The sequence below is a fragment of the Melitaea cinxia genome, chromosome 16 (genome assembly GCF_905220565.1).
Source record: "Melitaea cinxia chromosome 16, ilMelCinx1.1, whole genome shotgun sequence".
Taxonomy (NCBI): domain Eukaryota; kingdom Metazoa; phylum Arthropoda; class Insecta; order Lepidoptera; family Nymphalidae; genus Melitaea; species Melitaea cinxia.
The window spans coordinates 14,485,387-14,504,015 of NC_059409.1; the positions used below are offsets into that span (position 1 = coordinate 14,485,387).

The window sequence follows — 18,629 nt, forward strand, 5'->3', positions numbered from 1 at the left end:
GAACTCCTTAGTGATTAACTCGTGCAGCGTTAGGTGCCAGAAATTTGAGTTCTTCCATGTAAAGAAGGTGGGAGACTTTAGTACCTCCTCTCCGAAACTGAAAGCCTGTCCCCGAACGTTCCAGCAGGGTGCTTAGAGGGTCAAAGGACAAGCAGAACTATAGTGGACCCAAGCAATCACCCTGGAAAATACTCCACTGTAACCTGATTGGGTCATCCGCGCCCGTCAGTCGCTCGCCCTGGAGACAGAGGATCGTACTCCATTGCCCCATACACATTCCGAGGAAGTCTCAAACTGCCTCGTCAATCTTGTACAGCTCGAGGACTATTATTATTATTACTATTTTATTATCATTATTATTATTATCATTATTATCATTTTTGTCATTATTATAAGTATTATGTATGATTTTATTTTTGTGTTACCCTCACATTAGGAATTCTAAACATTTTTGAATTTCATATCAAAAATTGACCGCTCCAGCGGGATTCGAACCCGCGTCTCCGACTGACCGTGTCGGCGCTCTAGCCAATTAAGCTATGGAACGATGTACCCGCTAGAGCGAAACCCTTGATATGATGACTTTTATTTTCGGTTTAAGCGAACCTACTGACTTTTATGTTATTATGACACGGTCAGTCGGAGACGCGGGTTCGAATCCCGCTGGAGCGGTCAATTTTTGATATGAAATTCAAAAATGTTTTGAATTCCTAATGTGAGGGTAACACAAAAATAAAATCGTACATATTAAAAATAGCACGGTGTCGTCTCCTGTCAAAGATTTTCATTGTAATATGAAACTTTGAATAGTTACGGGTCTCTGTAAAGAACTCACTATAGACGGCGCCACGGTTCGCTCGGAGACATACATTTTTGAGATTTTGATTGATTTAAAATATTATATTGCTAGCTTTTTTTAATAAACATATTTATATAATAAAATTGCATTAAATTAAATATAATACACGTATTATGAGTATTAATACATTTTACTAGAATTACTTAATGTGAACTTCGACCACAATGTTTTACATAAAATTTGGCAGGTTTTCTAAAAATCCATGATCATATCAATACCGCTAACTTTCAAGTGTTGGCGAACAATAGAAGGATTAGTCGAGGGCAACAAACCAACACTAACGCCACACTGTTTTTGTCCCATAAGTTTATTTTTGTCTCATGTATAAGGTAATCAAGATATGGTTCACCTTAGTCATAGTAGTGAAATGAAGCTTAGATTTATCAACTTTGAAAATTAACAATTTCCATCCTTTCAGAGTCATCAACAAATCATTCAATCTAGCAGATGACAAGCTATCATCTTATGATACCATTAGTGCTATGCTCCCTATTCCCGATTCGTTGACATCACCGTGTACATCATCAACTCCTCAAAATGTATGTTAACTTTAAATCGTTTAGTGTAGACTGGCATTGTTTGGCACAACAACGTTGCACCAAACGTATTGTGACATAATTATAATAGTTAGGCATATGCTGTCGCGACACTTTTTAACCGACTTCCAAAAAGGCAGGAGGTTCTCAATTCGACTGTATTTTTTTTATGTATGTATTCAGAACTTTTGACTGGGTGGACCGATTTTGATGATTTTAAATTTAATTGAAAGCTGATGTTCATCACGTGGTCGTGTTCAAATTTCATCGAGATCTGATAACAATTTTTTGAGTAACCTTTGATAACGCGTATATATTACGTATATTGTATTACTTGTCGATGTAATTGAAGTCAGTTTTTTTTTTCTTTTGCGAGCAAATACAATTATTGTAGATAATGATGGGTTCTACAAAGTCTTACTACATTATATATTTCTATTATCATTAGTTTTTGCAGCGCACACAATGTAAGGAATTTTTTAGGTTATCTTTTCATCCCTTGGGTTACATTATTGGAGTTTTAATAAGGATCCTTAATATTTTTAAAAATATAGTATAACCTATGTCGCTCAAGGATAGTGTAGCTTCTCAATGGTGAAATAATTTTTTAAATCGGTCCAGTAGTTTCGGAGCCTATTCAATGCCAACAAACAAACAATCAAATCTTTAATCTTTATAATCGTTTATTTTACATGAAGATGTTTGATTTGTAGTATATAATAAATAAAGCCTATTTTTATAATAACCTTACCTTTGTATCACTTTAAAAACCTTATTTCCCTGATCGAGTACTTGAATTTATCGATAATGCATATCGACAGTTGGTACAACCACGGCTGTAAGCAACTTGTCAGTGTAGTTGCGGCGTGTCATTATACTGTAATGACACAGAATGTATCTATGTGTGTGTGAAAAATGTAAGTGTGATCATAATTTAGTATGTGTGAGTTTCGTAGTGACAGACGATTATTTTTGTGTGGGAATTAGATAAAGTGAGCATGTGTGTAATTTCCCCCCGCAAAAAATGCCAGACAGTTTTGTATCGGTAAAAAACCCCATGGCTACTCCCCTCCGTGTTGCTCTATGGCAAACATCTTAACCTTAACGTATTAATATATAGGATAGCTTTCTATGCCGTTTTTAATTTTTTTTTTTAAATTATATTATGGGCTTACTCTTCACCCCAGTCAAGCTCTAGAGCAGAGGTCTAAGATGGAGCGAGCTCGCCCACAAAAAGCTTTAACTTTTAACTAACGTTTATAATATTTATTGTATTCGTCGTCAATATATGAAAATGTCAATATATGTGCCTAACAACAAGGCTAAACCTTACTACCTGAATACAGAATTTTTGTATCTCACGCAAGACTAATAAAATGACTATTGCTTCTTACTTTTTTATTACATTACAATCTATAGCAAGCTGCTTAAATGCGCATTTGACAGCTGAACCGAGCTGACGTTGACATTCCATGTTTATATTTGGGACAATTGGAAAGGAGCGAAAAGTTACTTTTGATAAATATTTACCCACACAAAATATCGTAAATTTTGAAGGCTTAGTCAGTTTTAGTTATTTTCCCAAAATGCCTTCTATGAAAGTGGAAGGCGACAGTGATGGGGACGGCGATATGTCTGGAGGCGATACAGAAAGATCTGTGGGTTCATCCCGAGGCCCAGACCGTGATTCTAGTGCTGAAGAAGCAGATGAACCAGACTCGGATGACTCCTCAGAGATGGATGAAAGTGAATGTGAGCGTCGTAGGAACGAATGCCTGGATAATTTAGGTGAGTAGTATTAGGTTATGTTTACAAACAAGTTATAAGAGACGCGAATTTGAACTTTAAAATTTACGAACTAAGCCCTAATACATGCCATACAATCGAAACTAATAACAATTATTTCTTCTTTGTCTTTTCCTTTTTAACTAAATCCCAGTACACAATCGATATCATATAAGATCTTAAATATAAAGATAATAATTTGTAATATAAATCTTAAGATAATAATTTGATGTGAGAAAAAAAACAAAAACAAAGAAATAAATAAAATGTAATGAAACAGCTACATTCTAATGAATAATGAAGAAACCTAATTTATGTTTTTGTTAATTTTTGAGTTACTTGTTAGTAATTAAAACTTGTTTAGACATGGTCTTTGGCTCAAGGTCGCTTAGCGAGTGATGGAGAGACCTATGCTTGGTATATTTCTCTATGCGACAGAATTCGAAATTGGCAATAAACAGGCCATATTGTTAAAAGAACCATCAAACAATGGGGAAGAAAGGTTCTCAAACGGTGACCACGTCTTTGCAAAAGAAACAGGTTGCCCTCCACCAGGTCAACTGACGACACGCTTCAAATTCATGAGATTGTTAGATTCAGATCAGCATGAACCTTAGGAGAAATACAAAAGTGATTTTAATCTACAAACACTGCACTATTGAAGAATTACCACAAACTCTCTATTATCAATGGTGATTTATTATGAGTTGCTAATTGGAGTAAATCCTTTGGTTTAATGGTCAATCGAGAGAAAACGCAAGCAATGATAATAGAAAGCTCTAAATTTATTTAATTTTGCTACTCCTTCTTATCTACATGAACGTTTTAAGTATCTCAGCGAGTCTCATGAGCGGAGCCTTTGCTCCGAAGATAGTTTACTTCTTAAAATTCCTCCCCACTCCACTACTTTCTTTACTAAATCATTTACTGTCCAAACTGCTCGGCTTTGGAACTCCCTACCTTTGCCCATCAGACCCCCGTTGAATCAATTCCAATTTTCAAGAAGTCTGTAAAACACTATTTCCTTCCCATGTAGGTACATATACTTTATTTTTATTTTTAATTTTTTTACATTATGTGTTTGTCTAAATATATTGTATATGTTTAGGTAAAACTGTACACCTAAACCGTCTACATAATATATACCATTTCCTCTACCCAAAGGTTGTCTGGAAGAGATCGCTCATTAGCCATAAGGCCGCCCTTTTGTACTTATTTCTTGTTTTTATTTTTGTTATTTTACTCACTCCTGGTGCCCAATAAAGAGTTTTTATTATTATTATTATTATTGTTATTTAAGCTTTGTCGTAGTTTCCATTGTAAAATACTGATCAAAACTATTTATTTTAAATTCTTTATTGTACGATAAATACGTACGACGTATAAATAAATACGCCCGTTGGCGCAACGGTTACGGTCATGGATTGTGCCTGTTGCGCTAGCAGTTGCGGGTTCGATCCCCGGGCATGACAAACATTTGTATTGGCCATACAGGTGTTTGCCGTGGTCTGGGTGTTTGTGCAGTCCTTGTGGGTCTCCTGTGCCTCGGAGAGCACGTTAAGCCGTCGGTCCCGGTTGTTATCATGTACACCTGATAGCGATCGTTACTCATAGTAGAGAGTATATTCGCCATTGGAGCAGCGTGGTGGATTAAGCTCTGATCCTTCTCCTACATGGGGAAAGAGGCCTATGCCCAGTAGTGGGATATTACAGGCTGAAGCGATACGATAAATACACTACTATAAGTGTGTACAAAAGGTGGGCTTAACGCTAATGCATTTACTACCAGCCAACCTTGGTATGTTCAAGACAGTATTGTGTGTAGGCATACAAAAAAAAAAAAAAAAAAAAAAAACAAAGCAAATAATATAATATAAAATTACATATTATAACATAATACTAATTATATAATATAATAAAATAATATGCATTAAAGATAAGCAGGGAATACATTATTTACTAAAGTACCCTCTTGAAAAAAATGCAATGCAATATTTCTTATCTTATACAAAGGTAGAACACATATCAAAAGATTATAGGTAATTTGTTCTATGGGCTGGGTCTATGGGTACTACCTGTGGTTGTATTTAAGGGACACACAATTTTAACAGTACATTTTTACTATTTTTATTAAAAAAAAAAGTTATAATTCTTCACATCAGCCCATCGCAGTCCACTGCTGGACATAGGGCTCTACAAGCTCGCGCTAAAAATGGCGTAAACTCATGTGTTTACCCATAGTCACCACGCTGGGTAGTTGGGTTGGTGACTGCAGGGCTGGCTTTGTCTCACCGAAGACGCTGTTGCCCGTCTTTGGCCTGCGTATTTCAAAGCCAGCAATTGGATGGCTATCCCGCTATCGGCTTTATAAGTTTCAAGGTGGTAGTGGAACTGTGTTATCCCTTAGTCGCATCTTACGACACCCACGGGAAGAGAGGGAGTGGCTATATTCTTTACTGCCGTAACCACACAGCAGAATATCCGCACGGGTGCAATGCTGATACTAAATATAAAATCATAATTTCCAGTGTAAGCGCAAAAAATGCGTTTATTTACGATATCACATTAGAAACTTCTAAAACCATCAGTATTCCTCTACTATATTATGTATGTATTATACATATTATAAACCTTCCTCTGGAATCACTCTATTTACTACAGAAAACCGTATCAAAATCCGTTGCGTAATTTTAAAGATCTAAGTATACAGACAGCTGGAAGCGACTATGTTTTATACTACGTATTGATTACATTTTGAAACTTTTTATAAATGTTTGGTAATGGTTTATTTTAACATGTCAATAGTTAAGCAATCAAATATAAAACTTGCTAATTTTTTGTCAACTAAAACTTGTAGTTTTTTAGGCTTTTTTAAACCATGTCTATTAAGAAAACATGTTAATGATAAACTTTTTTTAAAAATTTCAGCAAATTTGGAGCGGCAGTTCACAATACTCCGAGAGCAGTTGTATAACGAGAGGATGAAGCATGTAAAGCACCAGCTGTCTGAAGTCCAAGGCGGGAGGTCTCAGGAGTATCTCGGACCTTTGCGACGTCTACAGGAAAATATGAAAGTTCGGTAAGTTATTCTCAATTATTTTTGCTCGTTAGGTTAATGTTAATGTTATTCTTGAAATGGCTCCCTTGCGGATTTGCCAATATCAGAGTACTTAAACTTTGCTTTATTTGTTCGTTAGGTTTCCCTACCCAAAAGGTAAAACGGAACCCTATTACTAAGATTTCGCTGTCCATCCGTCCATTTGTGACCAGGCTTTATCTCATTAACATGATAGTTACACAGTTGGAATTTTCACAGATGATGTATTTCTTTTGCCTCTATGACAGCAAATACTAAAAAATATAGTAAAATAAATATTTAAGGGTCCGCCTTTACAACAAACGTTATTTTTTTTATTGTTTTTGCACGATATTGATAATGGCAACATGCAAACACTTGAAATATTCACAAAATATTGAGTTTATTATTCACTATGGAAATATGTAATTGAATTAAAATAAAATTAATATTTAAAGGGGCTTCTATAGAACACAGATAATGGAACTCTTCGTGCGCGAGTCCGACTCGCACTTAGCCGTTTTTTTTTTTGTATCCGATATGTTGCAGCTTAGCCTAGTCAAGCACTGACCCACCCGTAAATATATTTTTATTTAATTATTTTATTTATTATTTTGTTATGTAAGATATTGCATTTTAGACTAATTATATCACTAACTGTAGTGTTCGAAAATTCCGCAATGCTTGAAGACAAAAGTCTTCGATAAATACGGTCTGCCTGTATACGACGTACGGAGCCGAGACTTGGACACGAAGGGACTGGTCCACAAGTGTAAAGTCGCTCAACGTGCAATGCAACGGGCTGTGCTTGGGGTTTCTCTCAAAGATAGCATTAGAAATGAGACTATCCGCGAGAGAACGAAAGTAGCCGCCATAGCCCACAGAATTAGTAAGTTGAAGTGGCAGGGGGCTGGTCACCTGTGTCGCAGGACCGATGGCCGCTGGAGCAGGAGTGTCCTGGAGTGGGGACCGTGTCTTGGCAAACGCAGTGTTAGACGTCCTCTGGCCCGCTGGACCGATGATCTACGTAAGATTGCCGGTGTAGGCTGTATGAGGATTCGAAAAACCGGGATATCTGACGCGAACTTGGAAGGCCTATGTCTGGCAGTGGACTGCGATAGGCTAGAGTGATGAGTGACGAATGTAGTGTTTATTATGTTCCTTTACAGTAATAAAGAGATGCATGTAATATCTTATATGTAACAGATAAGTCATCATCATTCCAGCCTATTGCAGTCCACTGCTGGACATAGGCCTCCACAAATTCGCGCCAAAAATGCGTGAACTCATGTGTGTTGCCCATAGTCACCACGCTGGGCAGGCGGGTGACCGCATGGTACACAGGGTAACAGATAAGTATGTTAATACAAATATTTGTAACAAGTTTGGTTCTTGGGGGTTTCCCCTTTTTTTTTGCTTCCACAGAAAAGTGTTGGAGCTTAAAGCTTGCGCTGCTACATTGCGAATGGTGGATATAAAAGACTTAACTTAGCTAACTGGGTCAACTAGTAATAAATAATACAATATGTAAAAGAAAGTTAAATAATCACTAAACTAATTTGTTTCAGGATCGAAGTAGCGGGGATATTAAAGCAGATGCGGATTGAAAACATAAGACACAAGTACGAGGCAGAGGAACAAGCAGCTCATCAAAACTTCAAGGTAAGTAATTCATAACTTGTTGAAGGGCGAACAAACAACTTTTCAAGGGCAAATAAACTTTTCAGAAGAGCTATTATAAGGAAAAATTTTAATTTAAGAATCAAACAACAAAAAATATACACAAATTCAACCACATAAAAAAATCACTCTTATTACTTGTGTGCCATATTAATTTCATAATTCTTAATTGTATTTACTACTAGCTGTGCTCGCGACTTCGTCCGCCTGTAATTTAACAAAATAATTATTGTTCAGTTCAAATAAAACTAGCCTAAGTCACTCCTTATTAAATCAGCTATCTGCCAGTGAAAGTCCCGTCAAAATCGGTTTAGCCATTTCAGAGATTAGCCGGAACAAACAGACACTCCAATTTTATTTATTTGTATAGATAAATACTTTTAATGCGACCTAACTTGATATTTCTAATATAGATAATAAATAAACATGTAAATAATTTTAACATCAAAACGTTTTCCCTATGTTCTAAATAAAGACCTAATGTGACTTGACGTTTTTAATACCTACTTGACTAGCCCCTAGTCCGTTGGCGCAGTTTGTGACCTTGCTTACTGCTGCGGGGGTTGTGGGTATGATTCCCGCCCTGAACCTGGTTTTAATATGAATATACTATTACAATATACATATTATTTATATTTACATTCATTACAAAAAATGCATCTTACGTTCACGCATGTGGCTCACGTTCTCTGCTCGAAACTTTCAAAGACCTAATTCAAGAACACAAACATTTAGACCAATAAAGTCACCAAAATCGTGAAATAACGACCCAGTGACCAAGTGCGGAAGAGAGATTAAACAAATTGCACAACAAATTTCAGTACGTTCGGCTGTAATTCATAATTTAGATCCGATCCCGCGGGAACGTCGGAAAAGCCTACGCGTTATTCCAAATCTCCAGCTATCTGTCTCGTATCAAGGCGCATTTGTTTTTTGAAAGCTTCAACAGTTAGAAAAAAGGCTGATTTAATGCCTAGCGACAACTTTTCTCCAAGTTAACTTTTAGGCCAAACAGAAAAATGATAGTATTGTAAGCAACAACACATACATACATACTTACATACACACATAATTGTATGTATGAAAGTTCATGTGTGTGTTAGGATGATTGTGTTGTTCATAAATAATAATAGTTATTTATGCAACTGTTGTATAATAAGGAGTATTTAAACACAATGTAGGTTTATTACACGAGGTGAAGTCGATTTTGATAATAGTATCACATGGGTGTTTAAATACCTAATTATCAACAGTTGCATACAAGACTTTATCTACACCCATAATTGATATTTTCCAAATGATACGCCTTTTCATATATTACTTGCTTGATTTTTCGGTAATAGTTTGTTGAAAATGTCTTTTGCAGCGTTTAAATTATCTGGCGGTGTGCTCTCAAAACTAGAATCGCTCATTTTTTTGTAAAACAAAACAATAAAAATATCGAAGAAAAATGGCGGGTATTCGAATAATCTACTATTTTTAAGCCTCGCGACGTTTTGGTAATGAAACGCGCATGAATGACAACGTTCTTTTTGCGAAATTCATACAGATGTTCCTTTTTTGAAATTCATACAGATATCACGCATCGAGCAGTAAGAATGTGGCTGCATGTTGAGTAAACCCTTTGCGCAGAAGGGATCTAAAAAACAAAGGAGTGTTATTACGAAATTCAGTACAACATTATATCATCCGTTTGGATGATATAAACATTATATCATCCGTTTGGATGATATAATGGTTATTAGGACATTGGGTGTCTTAATGTTGGAATAAGCTAACTGTTTCAGAATGTTTTTTAGAGGATTTCAAGCATGGGAGTAGATAAATAAATATAAGTGTTTTAGCTGTATAGTCATCACAGCCTACAGGTTATAGTTATATGTGTGTGAACAATGTTGGCGTAAATTTGATTATTGGACAACGCAAATTTACAAATATTTTTTTAATTATTTATTTACTTTATTTATTAATCACAAACTCACACCATAAAACACAATACAATACATACTGTAGTAAATTAACTTACAACTTTACTAATAACTTGGTTGTTTGCAAACGAAGGTAGGGACTGACTCCTAACTAGAAACCTGTTTTTAGGATAGAGAAATATGATTGACGTACACGTGTGTCTATTCCTTAAGTAGACTTAATGAACGTTTTTTGGGTAACAGCGGACATATTCATATTTTTAGTCGCACTCCTCTGAAACGATTTAACCAATTTTTATGGAATTTTTCGTAAAAAAAAAATTATTATATATATTATGACTTTTATATCTTTACTTATTCTACTTGATACATTTTTATATATCTTAATAAAAAGACACACACACTCAAACAAGAGATACCACAGTCACAATCAAGCTTGTATACTCCTGCTTCTTATAAGGGTATGACACTTAATAGATGGTAAAAATTGACTTATTGTTTTTGGCGGTTTGTAAAGTTTTTATAGAAGTTCGCCTAAGGATGAAGCCAATCTTGTCGGTGACTCCTTTCATAAATGGTACACTCGTTCGACGGTGGCTGGTTTCATACTTTCACTGTGATGAAGAAGCGGATTCCGAAGCTTGTTGTCTCGCAGCACTTGCTTGACATATTGAAGTTCGGTCTCCAGGTGTTTCTTACCACAGATCTCTTGCGCTCTCTGAAACAAAGATTTACCCACGGTAGCTGAGTTGGATGGCACTGAGATTCGCCATTTAAGTACCTATCCGTATGTGTATGCTTCCTATACACTGTGTGGCTTAAGGTATTATTGAGATTACGGATGACTAATACATCTAAGAAAGCTAAAGAATTATTTGCCTCTAACTCCATTGTGAGTTGAATTTTAGGATTGATGGAATAAAGATGGTCTAAGAATACGGTTACTTTATCGGATGGTAATATTGTGAGAGTATCATCTACATACCGTTTGTAAAACATGGGTGTTATGGGCGTGGTATGCAGAGTAGTGTGGCGACATCTATCGCGCGAAATACGAACGACTACAAACTACGTAATTTGAGAAAAACTGACGTATGCTACATCGCGCTATCAGAGTTTTCAAAGTGATTAAGTATATATACAAGATCCCGACAATAACCGTGGGGCCAGTAGCCCGCCAGACACAACACCCGTCTGGTCGGAGGTTCCTCCCTTTTCGATGGCGGACGTCATTCTTCACACCACGTTCCAGACGCTACTAAAGTAGTTTCCTTGAAGTCCTTTATAAATATATGTCGGAAACAACGGGGGATACTGGTGAGCCCATCGCTACTACTTCCTTTACAAGGTAAGCCTATTTGCATGTCATTCTCCCTCAGCTTTCGTGATACAATACTAATGTAATCTTCTACAGGTAAGCATGTAAAGAGTGATTCCACATCAAAACTAATCATAATTTCACTGTCGCTGAGAAGTAGGTGTTTGATCTCTTTGATAAAGTGGTTCGAATCTTGAGTATGTGTTCTAGTTTGTCCACACGCAATGGTAGTACGAAAATACATGGACAACGTTTTTAGCCAGTCAATTGGACGTAGTTGAGCATCAGCCTTGTAATATTTTTGGCAACTCATACAGTTATTGGCATTTAAAAAATTTAATAAACTGCGACAAAATCCGAAAAAGTTGTTTCATTATAATGAGTAAAATGTTGTGTAAACATCAGAAACAATTTTTTTTTGTTTAAATTTACGCGTTTGACAGTTAACAAGACAGGACCACGTGTGTCGGGTCACCTTATATTTTATAAGTATCACACTTAGACGTTACACGGGGATTGATTTGAGCAAATAATAGTTAAAACTGAAGATCAAAGTGTTGTGTTCCTGTGGTGAGTAAGGTGCGGGGTGTCGGGTGTAGGGTAGGGTCGGCAACGCGCTTGCGATGCTTCTGGTGTTGCAGGCGTCTATAAACTATGGTGACAGCTCGCCATCAGTGAGACGTTAGCCGACCTAGTTGTATAAAAAAAAACGGATATCACGTAAACGTTGTCTACCTTGCGTTGCGTTAATGTCTTTCTTGAGCAGCGATGTCAATGTGGAAGTCAACAGATTATTAAGAAGTAAAAATGTTATGTTATTCACTAGTACAAAATTTTTAAAGTTTCAAAGCAAAAAGCATTATATTTTCGTCCAATTTTGTAATGTACCTATTGTGTCAGTACCTAATGTATCAGTTTTTGAATTGCTGTTAATTGTTTTCAAAATGCGTTTTTTTTTATGACGTTTATTAAGTGTGTATCTCATGGCGAAATTAATGATTTCATTTCAAATATTACATAAGTTTAAAATGAACAGCATATTATTATCTTAAGTTTAAAATAAAAATGACAGTGAAAGTTCGTTATATTTACACATGCAGGTTCTAAAACAAATTTAAATGAAGCCTAAAAATGGATTTATTTCTTACTTATTGTCTTGTCTTTATTTTTTATTTTTTATGGTCTATCTACATGTCGTCATCGTTTTCATATTTGATGCGCAAAAATATTTATAAAAAGTTATAACTCAAGTTATATAGTGTCGATATGTGTGTCTAATTCTACGTGTAGAACATTATTGAAATTAACCTGCTTTTGGCAACGTTTTGATGAAAAGGCAACGTTTTTGTCGATGGCGCTGGAACGGAAATCTAAAGCTTTAGATTTATATAAATAAAAAGGAGACGTGAAAATTAGTTTGCCAAAGAAGTTTCACTTCTGACATGTGTACTTTTTTTAAATTGTAGTCTAGTATTAATATTTTATTTTATTCTTCGTTCATCCGTTATTTATGTTTGGAATTCTATTTTTTCTCGTGTGGCATAAATCTCTTATAATTGAACTAGCTGACCCCGCAAACGTTGTTTTGCCATATATGTTATTAACCCCCCTTAAACCCCCCCCCCCTCCCTTATAACTTAGCTGTATAAAAAATATATGTTGGCCGATTCTCACACCTACACGATATGCACACAAACTTTCATAAAAATCAGTCCAGCCGTTCCGAAGGAGATTTGTAACTAACATTGTGACACGAGAATTTTATATATAAGATTTTTCACTGAATTTTTTGTTCAATCACAACAAAATATTGCTTATGTCACTCCTGAATAACGTAACTTTCTGTTAGTGAAAGAGTTTTCGTGATCGGATTAGGATTTGCAGAGCCCCTACAAACAAACAAAGTTAGAACTTTTACCTCTTTATAATAAAAAACAGCTTTATTCAAATAGCCCCAAGAGCACTTTCGAATCGTCATTTTACAAATTAAAACTTTAAAAATAAATTATTATTTTTGTAAAAGTTAAGAATCGCCAAGAAACTCCGCAGTTACTCTTTTGAAAAATAATATATAAACTGTGTAAATATCTTGCACGAAATGCAGCGTCACTAAGTCCACAAAATTCGATTATAATATTAATCTATATATAGAAAAATTTCATGTCACGATGTGTGTTCCAGATAAACTGCGAAACTACTGAACCAATTTTTTATCAAATTTTATAACCATCTCTATTTTGGTACAACTTGGGAAATAGGGTAGTTTTTATTTCAATTGGTTCCGGTAGGTGGCGCTGCTATCGGTATGTAACTCCGAAACTACTGAACCAATTTTTATCAAATCTTAAAAGCATCTGTAATTTGGTACAACTTGGGAAATAGGGTAGTTTTTATTTCAATTGGTTCCGTTAGGTGGCGCTGCTACCGGTATGTAACTCCGAAACTACTGAACCAATTTTTATCAAATTTTAAAAGCATCTGTAATTTGGTCCAACTTGGGAAATTGGGTACTTTTTATCTCAATTGGACCTGGTATGTGATGCTGCTATCGTATGTAAGCGATTTAAATTTGGTAGCTGTTTTCCGGGCAAGACAACGTCTGCCGGGTCCGCTAGTTTAAAAGTTTGAACACTATTAAGGTTCTGTTATCAAAGACTATACTTCTATGATAATAAACAAAATAGTATTTGGTAACGAGAGGAACGTGGTGTGAAGAATCACGTCTGCCATCGAAAAGGGAGGATCCTCCGACCAGACAGGTGTTGTGTCTGGTGGGCTACTGGCCCTCCGGTTGTTGTCGGGATCTTGTATATATACTCAATCACTTTGATAACTTTGATAGCGCGATTTAGAATACGTCAGTTTTCTCTAGTTTGTATGCCGCTGGATAGATGTCGCTATAAGTATATATGCGTGTGTTTGTCAAAGACTAGTGTGTGTAATGTTTTTTTTTTCCTTAATTTAATGTATTTTTAATTTTTATGCATAATTAAAAAAATATATCTGCACTCTGCACTCCTTCTACTATATAAACTAAGTGTGCGAAATTTCATACTCCTCCGTCCGCGTAATTTTCGTTAAAAGTGGTACAAAGTTTTTGCTTCACGTATTATTATTATATAGATGAACGAGTGTATGAGTTGAAGTTTCCCACTACGATTTTCAAACTCTTTCTGGCAAGGCTGTTTCATAGAATAGTTTTCATAGTGTTTTGTCTTCGTGGTACTTTAATTTATTTAGGTATCTTTGACTTAATTTTGAAACTATAAGAAATTGATTAAACCGAAACTGTGTTTATTTAAATTTAATCTTATTTACTAATGTGGTAATTTTGTTTATGACATCGTAGATATTCAGAGCGTTTTGTACAAACAATCAAACCAGCTTTATAATATTTATTAGAATAGATCAGGTATTCCCAAACCATTTCGGGCAAGATACAAAATCGTAATCGATTTGAAATGAATTAATTACCTCAGACCTATATCATATGTATAATCAATACGTTAGTAAAATCGTATGTTAATTTTTTCCTATTCATACAAAATATAGACCAATTTAAAAACTTTACAATACTTGTAGTTCCTGAAAATTAATTTGGACCCCTTGGGGTCGAAATCAGCCACTTTATGTATCCCTAGTAATATACTTAAGTTGATTGTGTATAGCGCAACGCTGTCGCTCTGACCCCTTCCTCAGCCCCCAGTCCCCTGTCTCGACTGATAGTGGACGTTAATTACATTTTAGCCGTCGAGCGCTCCCCTTTCAATCCCGCCGTGATTGTTTGGATGGAACGATACATTTATATGATTCTTTATATATACGTTATTGAGCAAGCTTGACGCCTACGACTGTAACTTGTATTTGGTATCCGCAGAACTCCTTTTTGCTAGTTTGGGGCCACAGGATGTTGCGTATCACTGCTAAAATTACTTTAACAAATAAATTTTCTAATATCTAAGATTTTTATTTTTGTGTTACCCACATTAGGAATTCTAAACATTTTTTTGAATAACATATCAAAAATTGACCGCTCCAGCGGGGTTCGAACCCGCGTCTCCGACTTGCCGTGTCGGCGCTCTAGCCAATTAAGCTATGGAACGATGCACCCGCTCGAGCGAAATTTTCGATATGATAATTTTTAATTTTCGGTTTAAGTTTCGGTTTTTAAATAAATTTTCTCTTTTTTTTTTTTTGTTGAAATTAAAGCCTGTGCTATGTAAGAGATATAGATATATTGAAAGTATTAAATAATTAAAATTATATAAATAAAAAAAATAGAAACGAATAATAGACGCCGCGTTGGCGCAATGGTCACAACCATGGTTTGTACCTGTTGCGCTGGCGGTTGCGGGTTCGATCCCCGCACATGACAAACATTTGTATTGGCCATACAGGTGTTTGCCGTGGTCTGGGCGCTTGTGCAGTCTTTGTGGGTCTCCCCACCGTGCCTCGGAGAGCAAGTTAAGCCGTCGGTCCCGGTTGTTATCATGTACACCTGATAGCGATCGTTACTCATAGTAGGCAATATATCCGCCAACCCGCATTGGAGCAGCGTGGTGGATTAAGCTCTGATCCTTCTCCTACATGGGGAAAGAGGCCTATGCCCAATAGTAGGATATTACAGGCTGAAGCGTAAATAAATAAACGTCTTCCAATAAACAATACATTTTTCAGTCTTATTTTATATTTGATTCGATTGTTCAGTCTATGACAAAAATCTGTATGGCCCATACGAATATTTGTATGGCGTGACTACAGTGTGCTACTCGTATGATACAATCTATTCAGAGGGTTTGTTATAGTTCTGCGAACAACGATTCGTTATCTATTGTCTGATTTTAAAATTTCTTTATAATCGACATCAAAAAAGCATTAGTTTCTCAATTCGACTTAATTACGCGTGATTCTGTTGCTTGTCAGGTGGTCCCATTTAAATTTGATCGAGATCTGATTTGTATATATTAATAGGTGGAAATCCATATGATTGATCTATTTGATATCAAAATGCGTTTGGTCTAAAATATTTTTAAATTTATTTTTTACCGTGTAATGTGAGAAAAAAATTGATTTTCTTTTTCGTGTTATATTACTTTTAATTAAAATATTTTTTTATGATGTAATTACTTTTTAGTATCGTAGTATATAAATGTTATTGTTTAAAACTAACTTACGAATAAAGAATGAAAAAGTTTCAAATGATATCTCTAGCCTGCCGTCGTAAATATTGAGACCTTAGACGTCACATTAGAAACCTCTAAAACTATTAGTGTTCTTCTACTATATTATGCATGTATTGACTGTTTTATATGAAATGATTAACTGTATAAGTTCCATTGGTTTCAAAAAAATAATTAAAGTGTAATGTATCACTTATAATTATGTTTCCTTGCAAACGAAAATATAACCCACTTCGTTTACACTGACGAGTACGACGACGATGCGACATTGTAGGTAATCGGTAAAACGGAAAAAAAACAATCGAATTGAGACCCTTGTCCTTATTTTGAAGTTGGTTAAAAACAACAGTTCATAAAATATAAATCGTACCGTTTATTGCACCGTACAAGGGCGATGCGCGCACCGGATGTGACGTCACACTTCATGAATGGCCGTGTCGATGACACGAGACGTCCGCTGACGCTTTGTGTCGAAGGTTTGTCGCGTTGCCGCTTACTGTTGTTAGGTCCTTGTTTAGAGGCTATGTAGGTATAGCCTTTGTTTTTTGTAGGACTAAGCTTTGTATTGTATGTATTTGTGTAAATGAACATAATCTACATAAATAAACACGAATCGCCAACTATATTAAAGTTAAAGATAAACTCGAATATTTGCTGGATCAATTTTAGCCAATATTTTAAGGTATTTTTATATTTTAGAAACGGTACGGTAATTTCAGAAAACGTTACAATCATGTCATGTTACCTTCATATTATTTTTTTTTAATTCTTTAATATTTTTTTAGGGACTTTTGTCTACACAGACATGCCAGCCCCATATATGCCCTTCATATTATTTATATGAAGTTGATATGATTTAATTCTTTACAATTTAGGATTAAAAACATTACGGTCAATGTTTTAAAAATGGAATATATAACCCCGATATAATGTTCTATTTTTTTTTAAATTAAACTAGGTCCTGATGGTAAGCGATTACCGTAGCATATACACCTGCAATAATATAAGTAATGCAAGCGCTGTCCGACCCTACCCCCAATTCGCCCAAGGAGCTCTAGTCACCACATGGACACAACACTGCTTGACAATATTATTTAGCTGTGTTCTTCTCTAAGGTTGAGGTACTTTACCAGTCGGGCTGCTCAAGATTTTGAGCACGATATTTATTGCTGTTCCCTACCTGAGTTGACTACCGATACCCATACAAAAGTATGGTAAGTTGTTTAAGGTGTTGTATGACGAGTTATACAGCATACGATAGAATTACATTAGGATGTCTTTTAAATATCTTTTCATCAGTGATATACACCCTTGTATATCTATATATTCCACGTATTTCACCTACACACTGCCAAAATGAGATTGTGTAAGTTTGCAGACAACTGTCAGACAACTTTAAATGATATAGAATTGTTAAGTAAAATCTAAATTTTGCATAAATTACTTTAAGAACGATTTATTTTAAATAATTTTTAATATCATAACAAAAATCGACTGTTCCAGCGGGGATCGAACCTGCATATTCGACTGACCGTGTCGATGCATTTTAGCCAATTGAGCTATTGTATGGAACGATTTTGATATGATATTAAAAAATGTTTCTATTTCCTAATGTGTGGGTAAAACAAAAATAAATAATATGAATTATTCTAAATAATTTTGAAAGTTATACACCCTTGTCAGATACAAGTACATATTTCAAATTAAAGCAGATAAAATTGCGGCTAGAGAGTAGTAAATGATTAGGATGATAAGTTCAATCTAATGGATCTCAGATGAAATTACGTCCGACAGAAGCTAGTCCCACTTAACTCAATTAATATACCGTTTCTCTGATTAAATAATAAATTCCCTTCCTTTGAAGTGTACGTACTCATTCTTGGACTCTCGAAATCATTCTAACTACTGTATATAATTATGAAACAATTTACGGAGAACGAATTCATCCCGTGACTATGGTTGCTGTAAAGTACCCGGAACGTCGGGCATATAAAAAAATGTAATAAACCGCGGTAAAATCCGAAAAAGTTGTTATATTACAATGAGTGAAATTCGCGTAAACAATAGAAAATTTTTGTATATTATAATTACCAGACTTCAAAAAATGGAGGTTCTTAATTTGACTGTTTTCTTTTACCAACTTTAAAAAAGGCAGAGGTTCTCAATTTGAGTGTATTTTTTTTGTTAAGAACTTTTTACTGGGTGAACCGATTTTGATGTTTTTTTTTTTAAATTTAAATTTAAATTTGATCGCGACAAGTACAATT

General features: G+C 35.3%; 1 protein-coding gene across 1 annotated transcript in view; it reads left to right on the plus strand.

Moving 5' to 3' along the window:
* The first annotated feature begins 2,868 nt into the window (after positions 1–2,868).
* LOC123660971 (breast cancer metastasis-suppressor 1-like protein) overlaps positions 2,869–18,629 on the plus strand; it is a 175,533-nt gene continuing 159,772 nt past the window's right edge. Inside the window, exons 1-3 of the mRNA XM_045595989.1 lie at positions 2,869–3,183; positions 6,109–6,259; positions 7,825–7,918. Coding sequence (XP_045451945.1) covers positions 2,982–3,183; positions 6,109–6,259; positions 7,825–7,918 — 447 coding nt within the window. The 5' untranslated portion in view covers positions 2,869–2,981. The remainder of the gene's footprint in view (positions 3,184–6,108; positions 6,260–7,824; positions 7,919–18,629) is intronic.